The sequence below is a fragment of the Triticum urartu genome, chromosome 5A (assembly GCF_056163025.1).
Source record: "Triticum urartu cultivar PI428250 chromosome 5A, HENAU_Tu73, whole genome shotgun sequence".
Taxonomy (NCBI): Eukaryota; Viridiplantae; Streptophyta; class Magnoliopsida; order Poales; family Poaceae; genus Triticum; species Triticum urartu.
Window position 1 is genome coordinate 295,405,462 of NC_141877.1, and position 15,188 is coordinate 295,420,649.

The window sequence follows — 15,188 nt, forward strand, 5'->3', positions numbered from 1 at the left end:
TTAAGGTTGGCACCCTATATGTAGGGGCCTTCTTGTGCATTCCAGATTTTGTTGCAGCAGTTCCATATTCCTTCTTCAGCACTTTCTTCTTGGAACTTACTTTCTCCTCAACAGCCACATAGTCCTCATCCTCTGAGTCTGAGGTTCTCTTCTTCCTCTTTCTAGTAGCTGCCTTGGGTAAGTTGCTTGGAGTGCTCATGCTGCCCTCATCATAGCTGCTTGAGGGACTAGACCCTCGCTCAAGTTCACTTGCTCTTTGTTCTGGCTATCACTTTGGTCAGACATATTGGCAAGGCAAACTAACAGCAGACCTTGTGAATAGATATATATGAGATAGAGTGGATGAGCATCACAAAGTGCAACTTTTTTGCAAAACAAATGACTCAAAAACTTAGTATTAGTTTTACCCAGAAAGCATGTCAGAGCTACCGATTTATTAAACTCGGTGACCCTGAAGCAGCTTTTGGAGTCTAAACTAGTGAACTCGGTTAGACCGAGTCACAGTTCAGTGACTCCGAGATTGCTAGGGTTTCACAGAGAGTTGAACTCGGTCGCACCGATTTGCAACTTTCGGTCAGACCGAAAAGTGCAAGTGCAATGGCCTAAGCCAAAACGGTGGGACCGATTTCCACAACTCGGTCGGTCCGAGATGGGTTCGGCGGAAACATAACCCTAAACTTTCGAATCAAACCTAATCTAATGGATGTTTTCTCTGGATATATTGATCTCATATGTGGTAAAGAACATGACATTGAATTGTGCTAAGAATCGGAGTAAGGAATTATCACAAAAAGTCAAACTCATACCCTAGTTCGGCGGTGATTTCGCTACGGCGGCAACGGCGGCATTGAAATCCGTTGACGGCTATGAAAACCAGCGGTGGGAGGTCGCTGGCAACGAGAAGACGATCCGGAGACCCGAGGTGGAAGAGTAGGACACGCACGGGGTGAGGGGTTTTGAAGATTCCAAAATCTCGCCCATCGGTATATATATCCTGACCTTGTCGGTGTGACCGAGTGGAACAACTCGGTGGCACTGAGATGCAGAATCGCAAGCGGTTACTGCAACTCGGTGTGATCAAAAAGTTCTAATCATTTGCATCGAGATTGAAAACCTAGATCAACTCAGTGAACTCGGTGTGACCGAAGTGGATGGACCAGACAGACCGAAATGCACAGAGAGGTTTTGGAAGTTTAAGTCTATGATGAATCAGGGACTCCGAGTGCTCCTCACACAGAGTGGTTCGAATCTGACTTGATCAAACTTTGTGATGTAGCATGAATAGAGTTTGAGACGAGTAAGCATAGATAGCTAGAGGGAGTTCTTAGGCATTCTTGTCCATCCATTTGGCAAAAGAGAAAGAGCCAAAAAATCAAAGCAACAAATGGATGTCCTTGAATGAGTAAAATATGCAATCAACATGCTCACACAATAAAATGGCAACTGAAATATGTTGCAAATCATGCACAAACACTCTAGCATCTATCAAGCAATTGACGATGACTAGGTCATCTTTATATGAGTATATTGACTTAGGAGTCAAATGAGAACACTTGATCATAGGTCATACTCATCGTTTAAGCACAAGTGGGGTTACCACTTTTACATAAAGTATTGTTGTGTTCACACCATTAGAGTTGCTTTAGCTCAATTTTTAGAGTAAAGCTCCCCCTAGATGTGATATCCCCCATAAGAGGGATGAACTAACCTTGGGTTTTGTCGATGATGACTTCATGTAGATGTTGAAGATGTGGATGCTCAATGTTGATGTTGATCATTTGGATCAAACCATTGGAGTGAGTTGCACTTCCAATACCTACACGGGTTACTCCCACAAGGAACAAACAAGGATATCCATAGACATAGAGTGAAGTTCACACAAAATGATGTCCATGAAAGCATTAGGTTACCTTGTCCCTTGTCTTACCAACAAGAGGGTTTGTGACTCCTTGAACTAGTGCAAGAAGTGGAAGTTGTTTTCACTTGTCCTTGCCAAGATGATTTGAGTGAAGTATGTTGGCGGAGTCACCCTCAAGAACTCTCTAGTTCTTCTTCTCGGGATCCACATCATCTTGATGGGAATCCTTGGAGTTGTAGTCGTACTTGATGAAGTAGAACTTGATGTAGTCTTGGGAACCCACTTGACCAAGGCCTTAGGAGCTTCTTCAAATGCATCAATCTCCTCTTGAAGCTTGTCCTTGCCTTTGTGCTCGTGGTCTTGTGGTGGAAGATCATCTTGAGCTTGTGTCCCTTGGAAAGAAGTAGGATCATACTTCTCTTGTTGAGGAACAAACTTTGTCTTGGGGTATTGATCTTCATCCCAATCAAATCCATTGGCATTGAACTTTCACTCAAAACCAACACCTTGATTCTTCCAGTGCCTTCCTTGCTTGCGTACAATTTCCTCAAATTGCTTACTCCCGCCAAGGCTCTTGTAAACACCTTTCTCTATGATTCCCTTCAATAAGCTTTTTTCTTGCTCAAGTGTAACTTGGCTAAGAGAATCATTAGTGGAATCAAGAGAACTACTAGAAGCAACAACATTGGATTTAACATGATTATTGTTACTACTAGAAGAAGAATCTTTCTTACTCTTGTTGCTAGATTTTACTTGTGGCATGTAAGTAGACAAGAGTAAATGCTTGGCAATGTAAGAAGAACTTTTCTTGCGAAGATCATCATTGATTGCTTTTAAGAACCCATGCTCTTGCTCAAGGTTGAGCTTTTCAAAGTGTAGCTTCTCATGAGTCTTTAAAAGCTCTTGATGATCTTCCAAGGTAGTTTCATGAGCTAACTTGAGAGTGTTTAGTTCTTAGTTAGACACTCAATCTCCTTCTTATCTTCATCATTTATTTTATCTTGATTAGCATGATTAATAGCAATTTCATCATAGTTTTCATCACTAGAGTTATCAACAAGTAAATCATCATCACCTAGCAGATCATCTTCATCACTATTGAAATCAACATACTCGGGGTGTGATACCTTTGGGCATTTAGCCATGAAGCATCTTCCAATTCCTTCATTTGGTGAGTCAAATATGTCATTTTTTTGAAAGCTTGGGACAGTGAGGGCAGCCCCCACTGACTTTTGTATTACTATTCAAGACACAAGATTACATGGGATAAAAATTACATAGGGGCAGAAGGATTCAAGCTATCCCTATACAACAAAGGTACAGGGCTATGCGGCTATATCAGATCAACTACCTGATCAACAAATGGCACCAAGGCCTATTTGATCCTGTGTCTCATCATACCAAAATCCATTTTGAATCTCTGGGTCCACCCCTCGACGGTCGGCGCCATATTTCTGAACAGTTTGTTGTTGTGTTCCTTCCATATGCTCCAAGAGGCTACAATGAAGACCTCCATGAACATTGGTCTGCCCCACGTGTTCTTGGCTGCATGCAAAAGTTGCACCCAGTTTCCATGCAGAGGCCACGTGATCCCCAGCTTCCCCCAACACGTTTTACTAAATTCACAATGAAAGAACAAGTGTTCCACCGTTTCCTCGGGTGGATGATGACACAACAGGCAAGCATAGTTGTCATCTCTCAACTTCATATGTTTTCTCTTGAGCAGTCCTCGGGTGTTCAGCCTATCCGCAAGGAGCAGCCACACAAAAACTTTCCATTTCTTGGTGCACTTTGATTTCTAGATCCACTTAAACGCATCATTCGCTTCCATGTCCCGAAAACAGTGAAGATAGAATTTGCTGGAGGCAAACTCCTCGGATCCCCAGATCAGGCGCCAGGCATCGTGCACCTCTGCAAGCTCCATCGAGGCCAGGGAGGTTTGTAGATCATCAAGTTCTTCTCTAGCTTGGATCGACAGCAGCAAGTAGAAGTTTTGGCCGAGCGTGGGCGACGTCAGGAGCACTTTGACAGATATATCTTCGTGTTTGGTGAAGGACAATAGGCGGGGGTGACTGTCAGCCAGAGTGTCACCATGCCAGGCATCTTTCCAGAACAAAGTTGAGCTCCCATCTCCCACTTCAATTGAAGTAATTGCTTTGTAGGTTGGCGCTAGGTTCATGATGTCCTTCCACCAGAACGATCCACAGGAACCAAAGGCATGAGGGACCAGGCCTTCGTAGTACGTGTTCCACACAAGATCAACCCACAGAATGTCCATGTGGTTATAGAATTTGTGTAGCTGTTTGAGCAGCAGGCCCTGATTTTGGATCTTCAGGTCGAGCACCCCGAGTCCTCCCTTGTGCTTAGGCCTGCAAACTAACTCCCAGTCTGCCAGGGAGATGGCTTTCAATCCATCGTCCGTGTTCTTTTCCCAAAGACAATATCGCCGCAGCTTATCTAGATGATCCAGTATTTTCTGTGGGATCCTGATGGAGCACATCGCATAGATTTCCAGGGAGGTAATCACCGAGTTCACTAGTGTAAGCTTCGAACCAAGGTCAAGCAAAGAGGCTGCCGTAGAGAGTTTGCGCTCAACTGACGACACCAGCGGCATGAGGTCTGCGACCGTCAGCCTGCCCGTTCCCATGGGCAACCCTAGGTATGTAAACGGCATGGACCCAACAGAGCAGCCAAAAACCTGCGCCAAACGAGAGGTGGTGTCCGCGGCTGTGTTGACTGTAATCAGAGTTGATTTCTGAAAATTTATGTGCAGCCCTATAGATGACGCGTAGTCTTGCAGGATGGACCTGATGGTTTCAGCTTGGCTCTCCTCAGCGGGCAACACAAGGATTGTGTCATCGGCGTACTGTATCACATGATAGTTCTCCTCCCTGGCAGGGATTGGCAAACGAAGATTACCTGCACTATAGGAGTCATTGATGGCAGCTTGCAATAGATCTGCTGCGAGCACAAAGATAAGAGGAGACAGCGGGTCTCCTTAGCGCACCCCACGCAAGCAGAAGAATTGTCTGCCCGGTGTCCCGTTGAGTAAAACCGAGGATTTGGCCGTTGAAAATAAGCATTTGATCCATCCGAGCCACCGGTCGTCAAAACCCATGCATTTCATAATTTCCATCATCGGGGCATGTTCGATCGTATCGAAGGCTTTAGCGAAATCCAGTTTCAAGATCGCGATCTCACACCCCGAGGCTTGACACTGATGAACGAATTTGTACGCCCACGCAACACAATCTTGAATCGATCGGCCTTTCAGAAATCCATACTGATTTCTATGTATAATCTTGAGGACAACTCATTGCAAACGGTTAGCGAGGAGCTTGGTCATGATTTTAAGGCAACAATTCAGCAGGTGATTGGTCGATAGTCATTAGCAGTTTCTGGTGACTGGATTTTAGGGATGAGAGTTATAAAACCCGTGTTCAGACTCTCAAGGTCCAGAGTACCTGCATGAAATTCTAGGCATAGACGATATAAATCACCTTTAATGATGTGCCAGCAAGACTTGATGAAACTACCACTGAAACCATCCGGGCCTGGAGCACGATCGGCCGGCATCTCTTTGATCACCTCGTCAATTTCCTTATGGGTGAAAGGAGCAGACAGAGCTTGGAGGCCTTCTACCTTCTTGATGATCCGAGCCAAGTCAAATTTCATGTCGGTCTGGTGGGAGCACCCTAATCTTTCCTTAAACGCCTGAAAAAGCACAGCCTCCTTGCCTACGTGATCATGAATGACCGAGTCATCGGGCAATCTGAGAGATGCAATGTTGTTTCTACAGTACCGCTCAGTGGCCACTCTGTGAAAGAATTTCGTGTTGCCGTCTCCAAATTTGAAGTTTCTGACCATGCAACGCTTCATCCAGTAATCTTTCTTGCAGTCCAACAAATGAAGTAGATGTTGTCTCAGGATCAATATGAAGTTGGTTTCAGGAATAGACAGTCGTCTTCGCTCTTCTAGGCCATCAATCTCCAAGAGGGTTTTGTTGCAATTACCAATGAGCATCGAGAGCTTGGAGTGTTGTTTGCTCCACTGCTTGAGGTCATATCGAAGTGTTTTAAGCTTCTTGCACAGCATCGCGGCTGCATTTGGGGCATAGCAACGTTTGCCCCATGATCATTTGACAACGTCAAAAAAACCCGGTAGTTTGATCCAATAATCTTCAAAGCAAAAGATTTTGGACTTGGGAATTTTGGATTGGATGCTGACATAACAGGGTACATGGTCGGACGTGGGTTTACCCAAGGGCAAAACAACGGTGTTAGGATACTTTGCGGCCCAATTAACAGAAGTAAAATGCCAATCGAGTTGTTCCAGCAACGGATCCGTTTGCATGTTACTCCAGGTGAACGAATGCCCCTTGATCGGCAACTCAACTAGTGACTGCCTTCTGATGAACTCATTAAAGAGTAACATATCGTTAGCGTCCCCCTCCCCTGTTTCGGTTGTCTAGCGCACGAATAAAATTAAAATCACCAAGAATGAGCCAATCTTCACTGTTGGGGATATCAAGGTCAAACAACCAAGTGGTGAAAATCGTCTGATTAGGGTCGACACATGGTCCATAGATATTAACTAACGTCCACGAATCGTTAGACTGCGTCGAAGTGAGCCTAACGCCGAGCGCAAATGTTTCAGAGAAAATTGGAACACCAGTGAAAACCGAACTTATCCAGATAGTAATAAGACCACCTGAATTCCCAACAGAGGGCACAAATTCAAACATATCAAATTTTTTCGGACAGAACTGCTTAACAAAACAAGCATCAAAAGAGTCGCGCTTAGTTTCTTGTAAACATACCACTGAACATCCACTAATATCGATAGCATTACGGATCGCCAACTGTTTCTTTTCAGAGTTGATTCCGCGAACGTTCCAGCAGAGAACGTTCCACTGCTTATTCTCCGACATCCCCCTAGTGCAGCTTCGGGTCAGCCGCCCCTTGCTCGCCCTCTAGGAGCTTCTGGGAACTCAGATCATTAGGTGGAATCCCACAAAGAGTATTGCCAACAAATTGAAGCTGTTGGATAGGAATCGGGGGAGGCACCTGGTCGTCTGTCGCGGGAGGGACACTGGCGAGCAGGTTGGTGCAAGGAGCCGTTGCCTTGGAAGAGCAGACAACAAAGGGCGCGGCCCGCTGCTTGACCCTGGACTACCCCTTCTTCATGTCTGTGAGCTGGGGAATTCTGAATCCGTCATATTTTGTGGAGCGAGAGCTGCGGCGCAGGGAAGTAGTATCAATAGGGGCCTTTTCCGCCGCAACCATCTTCCGAAGATACTGATTAGTTGGCACAGCAGCAGGTAATGCAGGCACTAAAGTAACAGGAGCTTCAACAAATGGTTCAGACACCACGCCGTCTCCAACAAATGCAGAAGAGAGCTTTGTAGCGTACCTATCCCAGATCTCCAATGGGATGAGGACATGTATATCAAAGCACACGGTCATGGGACGGTCAAGGCCAATGATCACATCACATCTTCCTCTGGTAACTGCCTGAGTAACAGCAACACATAAAGCGAGAGGGTTTATCAGCAGGCACCCATGGGACAGAGTTGAAACAGAGGAATCTTCAGGCCCCTCGATGCAGCGAGTGAACCGGCCCAAAGAAATCATCCAGAGAAATTGCAGAAAAGAAAAATCTTCCTCAACTCCCACCCTCATCGTGTTAGATGTGCCCATAGCTCGAACGAAGTGTGCTCCAGAAACTTCCCTGCCATTGATCAGAGCATCTGCAGCTTCCTCAACTTCAGAATATACAGACCATTCACTCTGCGGATCATCAGATATGTTACTTTCCTGCTCCACTCCATCCATTAGCGAGGGGCCAGTGTATTGGAACAAGGTGCGAAAGCTAAAACCTATGTATGGTGGGGGTGCCACGGGCCAAACTCCCCAACCATCATTTTGTTGCTGCTGAATAGGAGCTTGTTGTTCCCAGGCCACATCTATCTGCTATTGCATCATCTGCTGGTGATCAAGCAACCATTGCTGCGCAGCTGTCAGATAGGGCAACTCATATGGATGGGGTGATGCATTCATTGGAGGAGCCTCGTCTTCATTGCCAACCAGTTCAGGGAGACCATTTCTGCCATTGAGGATATACACCGGAACAGACCAGGATCTGCCCATACCTGGCAGGGTGCCGATACGTTTGACCACCAGACTGTGTGGTACTTGCGCAATGTTGCTGATAAGGACTCTGACAAGAACCCGCTCCTTATTCCGCCCCGGCCTGTGCCAAAGATCTAATTTGCCAAAACAAGAAACAACCTTGTTGATGTAGTGGTCCGTCTGATAATCCATTGGGAAAGCGAGAAACAGAACCCTAGCTACATACTGAAAGGGGCACTGACGCATATTTTCTCCTTCATCATGGGGCACAAAAGAGAAAGTCATCTCATCATCGAGAGGATCTAGCTGGTGCGGGCTTTCCTGAATAAACTGATCCCTGAGCGCTACATCCGCAAAAGCAACCATGCCAACCCCAATGGGATACACAAAAGCATCAGGCACCTCTAGGTGAAAGTCCTCAGTCATGATGCACACTACTTCATTCAACACCATCTGCTTCTGATGATCAGGAGCAACCCTATGGGTCATGGCCCAGGAAAGAGCGCCGTGTGCAATATAGGAGTCCAGGGCAAGATGCCCGACGGTGGGCCGAATTGTTACATATGGTGCAGGCCATAATGGGCTGGTCATGAGGTATTTTCGTGCAGAAACACGCCCTCTCAAAATTATGACAAGAGTCACAAAACTTGGCCTTACATTGGTCCACTCTATGGTTCGGTACCCAGCACCTAGAGCAGCGCCCCAGGAGATTATGGATGACTTCCGAAGATGGCAAGTCATTTAAGTCGCAGATTTGTTGGATGTCTGCCTCCTCATAATGAGCCTGCCGCAAATCCAAGATACGCTCCAAAACAGCAAAAGGAATGTTCCTCCAAATACTCTCTCTATGATCCTTTCCAATAAAGCTTTTGGAAAGATAATTATTGTCCACCAAATAAAAAGGAATTGCCATACTTCCGAACTGCACCGTTGCATTGACCGGAAGTTCATCGGAGCAAAGATCATGGACGTCCTCCATAGTATGTCCGGCAGCATCCTCAAAAGAGGTCAACAAATTCGTAGAAATCTGTTTAGAGAAACCAAATTTTGCCAATTCACTGCTAGAAGAAAAATCCTTTGAAGCACTTTTCTCAAGAAAACCCAGGTTGGAGCGAATGGCTTTGGGATCCCTAGTCCATAACTCATTAATTTCCTGTGACGTGCTCCAATGATCAGACCCATCATATGGTGCACTCCATGGCTGCTTAAACAACCCAAAATGGCAGACAAAGTCTGGCCAAATTCTATCCCTTAGGGCATAGATAAAATGTCCCACTTTATTGGAGGCCACTGAGAAGCGAAAATTCTTGGCATCAATGTGTGTCACATTAAAACCAGAAGCTAGGCCACCAATACAACATTGCAAGGCCAAACCAACCGAAGCACAAGAGAGGGGGAAAGAGGCTGAGGAAAAGGTCACCACCAAGAAGAATTCCTTGGAGGTAGGGGATGGAGAAAAGTGCATTGTGGATCTGAAGCGCCTACGAACCTGGTCCTCGACCTTGAGGCCGAGGTTAAAGTCCGAATGGAGAAGACCATCCATGGTGCAAACACAGAGATCATGATCACCGTGGGAGAGGTAGATCGCCACCGGTGGTGGAGGTGGTGGTGGAGAGGGAGGGGGAGGTGGTGGAGAGAGAGGAAGCCATCTTCAGGCCAAGTGCTAGACCAGCAACACCTTCATCTTGAGTATATTCGGAGTCGGAGTGATAACTTCTCTCGGGGTGATTGTCGGAGTCGGAACCGGATACCCATTCACCAACATGAGCTTGATGTCTTTGTTTTGTATAGCTCCTAGATGACTTGTCCTTACTTTCCAAATCCTTGCTTCTGTGAGAGGTTCTACATTCATAGTGATCATCTCTAGGGTCTTCCACAATTATAGCAATTTCGCTCACGACAAGAAGACTTTTGTCATTGTAGGACCTTGACTTGGAACTTCTTTCCTTGCTTCTACTCTTGTAGAACTTGTTGAAATTCTTCACCATTAAGCTCAATTCTTCATTGAAGGCTTGTTTCTCACTTGATGATGTAGGAGCATCACCTGAGGCTTCGTAAAGCACCACTTGTCTTGTTGTGAAGCTCTTTGAGGGAGTCCTGGACTAAGGGGTCCTAGGGCATCCGACCTATTGGATATGGGCTGGACTGATGGGTCGTGAAGATACGAAGACCGAAGACTCTACCCGTGTCCGGATGGGACTCTCCTTGGCATGGGAGGCAAGCTTGGCGATCAAATAAGTAGATTCCTTTCTTTGTAACCGACCGTGTGTAACCCTAGATCCTCACGGTATCTATATAAACTGTAGGGCTTAGTCCGGATAGGCCGAATCCTCATAATCATAGCCAGACTAGACTCTTAGGGTTTAGTCATTACGATCTCGTGGTAGATCAACTCTTGTAATACTCATATTCATCAAGATCAATCAAGAAGGAAGTAGGGTATTACCTCCATAGAGAGGGCCCGAACCTGGGTAAACATTGTGTCCCCTTCCTCCTGTTACCCTCTACCTTAGACGCACAGTTCGGGACCCCCTACCCGAGATCCGCCGGTTTTGACACCGATAGTGGTGCTTTCATTGAGAGTCCCACTGTGACGTCCTCAAAAGGCTTGATGGCTCCTTCAATCATCCACAACGATGCTGTCCAAGGGGGGATCTTCCTCCCCGGACAGATCTTCGTGCTCGGTGGCTTCGCACTGCGGGCCAACTCGCTTGGCCATCTGGAGCAGAACGCCAGCTACGCCCCTGGCCGTCAGGTCAGATTCGAGAGCTTGAACTACGTCGTGGATATCCACGGAGACTTGATCTTCGACGGATTCGATACCACGGCAATCGCTCCCTGTCACCTCGATGAACATGACTTAGATCTATCATCGGGCCATACCCATGAAATTGCACTGATGTCTACTACACAACCTTCTTCTTGTAGACGTTGTTGGGCCTCCAAGTGCAGAGGTTTGTAGGACAGTAGCAAATTTCCCTCAAGTGGATGACCTAAGGTTTATCAATCCGTAGGAGGCGTAGGATGAAGATGGTCTCTCTCAAGCAACCGTGCAACCAAATAACAAAGAGTCTCTTGTGTCCCCAACACACCCAGTACAATGGTAAATTGTATAGGTGCACTAGTTCAGCGAAGAGATAGTGAAACAAGTGGTATATGGATAGTAGATAAATGTATTTGTAATCTGAAATTGTAAAAACAGCAAGGTAGCAAGTGATAAAAGTGAGCGTAAACGGTATTGCAATGATAGGAAATAAGGCCTAGGGTTCATACTTTCGCTAGTGCAAGTTCCCTCAACAGTAATAACATAATTGGATCACGTAACTTTCCCTCAACATGCAACAAAGAGTCACTCCAAAGTCACTAATAGTGGAGAACGAACGAAGAGATTATGGTAGGGTACGAAACCACCTCAAAGTTATTCTTTCCAATCAATCCGTTGGGCTATTCCTATAAGTGTCACAAACAGCCCTAGAGTTCGTACTAGAATAACACCTTAAGACACAAATCAACCAAAACCCTAATGTCACCTAGATACTCCAATGTCACCTCAAGTATCCGTGGGTATGATTATATGATATGCATCACACAATCTCAGATTCATCTATTCAACCAACACAAAGGACCTCAAGGAGTGCCCCAAAGTTTCTACCGGAGAATCACGACGAAAACGTGTGCCAACCCCTATGCATAGGTTCATGGGCGGAACCCGCAAGTTGATCACCAAAACATACATCAAGTGAATCACGTGATATCCCATTGTCACCACAGATATCCACGGCAAGACATACATCAAGTGTTCTCAAATCTTTAAAGACTCAATCCGATAAGATAACTTCAAAGGGGAAACTCAATCCATTACAAGAGAATAAAGGGGGGAAGAAACATCATAGTATCCAAATATAATAGCAAAGCTCGCGATACATCAAGATTGTATCACCTCAAGAACAAGAGAGAGAGAGAGAGAGAGATCAAACACATTGCTACTAGTACATACCCTCAACCCCGAGGGAGAACTACTCCCTCCTCGTCATGGAGAGCACCGAGATGATGAATATGGCCACCGGAGAAGGATTGCCCTCTCCGGCAGGGTGCCAGAACGGGTCTAGATTGGCTTTCGGTGGCTACGGAGGCTTCTGGTGACGGAACTCCCGATCTAATGCGCTCCTGATGTTTTTAGGGTATATGGAGATATATAGGCAGAAGAAGTACGTCAGGGGGGGCCACGAGGGGCTCACGAGGGTGGAGGGTGCGCCCCCCTGCCTCGTGACCTCCTCGCAGATCCCCCGACGTGCACTCCAAGTCTTCTGGGCTTCTTTACTTGCAAAAATGAGTTCCGTGAAGTTTCAGGTCAATTGGACTCCGTTTGATTTTCCTTTTCTTTGAAACCCTAAAACAGGGTAAAAACATAAACTGGCACTGGGCTCTGGGTTAATAGGTTAGTCCCAAAAATGATATAAAGTGTATAATAAAGCCCATAAACATTCAAAACAGTAGATAATATAGCATGGAGCAATCAAAAATTATATATACGTTGGAGACGTATCAACATCCCCAAGCTTAATTCCTGCTCGTCCTCGAGTAGGTAAATGATAAAAACATAATTTTTGATGCGGAGTGCTACTTGGCATAATTTCAATGTGACTCTTCTTAATTGTGGTATGAATATTCAGATCCGAAAGATTCAAGACAAAAGTTCATATTGACATAAAAATGATAATACTTGAAGCATACTAACTAAGCAATTTTGTCTTCCCAAAATAACATGGCCAAAGAAAGTTCATCCCTACAAAATCATATAGTTTAGTCATGCTCCATTTTTGTCACACAAGAATGCTCTCATCATGCACAACCCCGATGACAAGCCAAGCAATTGTTTCGTTCTTTAGTAATCTCAAACTCATAAACCTTCACGCAATATATGAGCGCGAGCCATGGATATAGCACTATGGGTGGAATACAATATGATGATGGGGGTTATGTGGAGAAGACAAAAAGGAGAAAGTCTCACATCAACGAGGCTAATCAATGGGCTATGGAGATGCCCACCAATTGATGTTAATGCAAGGAGTAGGGATTGTCATACAACGGATGCACTAGAGCTATAAATGCATGAAAGCTCAACAAAAGAAACTAAGTGGGTGTGCATCCAACTTGATTGCTCACGAAGACCTAGGGCACTTGAGGAGGCCCATTGTTGGAATATACAAGCCAAGTTCTATAACGAAAATTTCCCACTAGTATATGAAAGTGACAAAACAAGAGACTCTCTATCATGAAGATTATGGTGCTACTTTGAAGCACAACTGTGGTAAAAGGATATTAACATTGTCCCTTCTCTCTTTTTCTCTCTTTTTTTGGGGCCTTCTCTTTTTTTTATGGCCTTTCTTTTTTGGGGGCCTTCTCTTTTTTTATGGCCTTTCTTTTTTTGGGCCTTCTCTTTTTTTATGGCCTTTCTCTTTTTTTATTCCTCACTTGGGACAATGCTCTAATAATGATGATCATCACACTTATATTTATTTACAACTCAATTATTACAACTCGATACTAGAACAAGGATGACTCTATATGAATGCCTCCGGCGGTGTACCGGGATATGCAATGAACCAAGAGTGACATGTATGAAAGAATTATGAATGGTGGCTTTGCCACAAATACTATGTCAACTACATGATCATGCAAAGTAATATGACAATGATGAATGTGTCATAATAAACGGAACGGTGGAAAGTTGCATGGCAATATATCTCAGAATGGCTATGGAAATGCCACAGTAGGTAGGTATGGTGGCTGTTTTGAGGAAGATATAAGGAGGTTTATGTGTGAAAGAGCGTATCATATCACGGGGTTTGGATGCACCGGCGAAGTTTGCACCAACTCTCAATGTGAGAAAGGGCAATGCACGGTACCGAAGAGGCTAGCAAGGATGGAAGGGTGAGAGTGCGTATAATCCATGGACTCAACATTAGTCATAAAGAACTCACATACTTATTGCAAAAATCTACAAGTCATCAAAAACCTCGGTACTACGCGCATTCTCCTAGGGGGATACATTGGTAGGAAAAGACCATCTCTCGTCCCCGACCGCCACTCATAAGGAGGACAATCAAATAACACCTCATGTTTCAAATTTGTTACACAACGTTTACCATACGTGCATACTACGGGACTTGCAAACTTCAACACAAGAACTTCTCAAATTCAAAACTACTCAACTACCACGACATTGATATTATTATCTCCATATCTCAAAACAATCGTCAAGCATCAAACTTCTCTTAGTATTCAATACTCTATATGAAAGTTTTTACTAATCTTGAATACCTGGCATATTAGGATTTTAAGAAAATTACCATGCTATTAAGACTCTAAAAATAATCTAAGTGAAGCATGAGAGTTCATCTATTTCTTCAAAATAAAACTACCACCATGCTCTAAAAGATATAAGTGAAGCACTGGAGCAAATGACAAACTACTCCGAAAGATATAAGTGAAGATCAATGAGTAGTCGAATAATTATGCAACTATTTGAAGACTCTCTAACATTTAATAATTTCAGATCTTGATACTTTATTCAAACAGCAAGCAAAACTAAATAAAATGACATCTAGGAATAGCAAACATCATGTGAAGAAGCAAAAACTTAGGATCAACCGAAACTAACCAATAGTTGTTGAAGAAGAAAGGTGGGATGCCAACCGGGGCATCCCCAAGCTTAGACACTTGAGACTTCTTGAAATATTATCTTGGGGTGCCTTGGGAATCCCCAAGATTGAGCTTTTGTGTCTCCTTAATTCCTCTCATATCACGGTCTCCCTAAATCTCAAAAGCTTCATCCACACAAAACTCAACAAGGACTCGTGAGATAAGTTAGTATAAACCATTGCAAAAATCTTATCATACTCTACTATATAAAATCACATATTCAACATTGCATACTAAATGCCTCTGCATATTTAATAGTCCTATCCTCAAATAGAATCATTAAAGAAGCAAACATATGCAAACAATGCAAACATAACAGCAATCTGCCTAAACAGGATAGTCTGTAAAGAATGTTGCAACATCCATACTTCCCTAGATCCAAAAATTATGAAATAAAATTCCCACTGTAGTAAATTTATCAGAGCTTAATATGCAAAAGGTTTAAACATTTTATCACATTCTGAATTTTCTAGGGAATTATTGCAACAGTGGTA

At 44.4% G+C, this 15,188-nt stretch overlaps 1 protein-coding gene across 1 annotated transcript; it reads right to left on the minus strand.

The window, feature by feature from the left end:
* Window positions 1-3,656: 3,656 nt before the first annotated feature.
* LOC147971112 (uncharacterized) lies at window positions 3,657-5,953 on the minus strand. Its single transcript, XM_087523829.1, has 2 exons — window positions 5,323-5,953; window positions 3,657-4,819 (listed from the first exon to the last, which is right to left on the minus strand). Exons 1-2 carry the CDS (start codon window positions 5,951-5,953, stop codon window positions 3,657-3,659), a joined length of 1,794 nt encoding a protein of 597 aa, XP_087379955.1.
* Window positions 5,954-15,188: the final 9,235 nt, after the last annotated feature.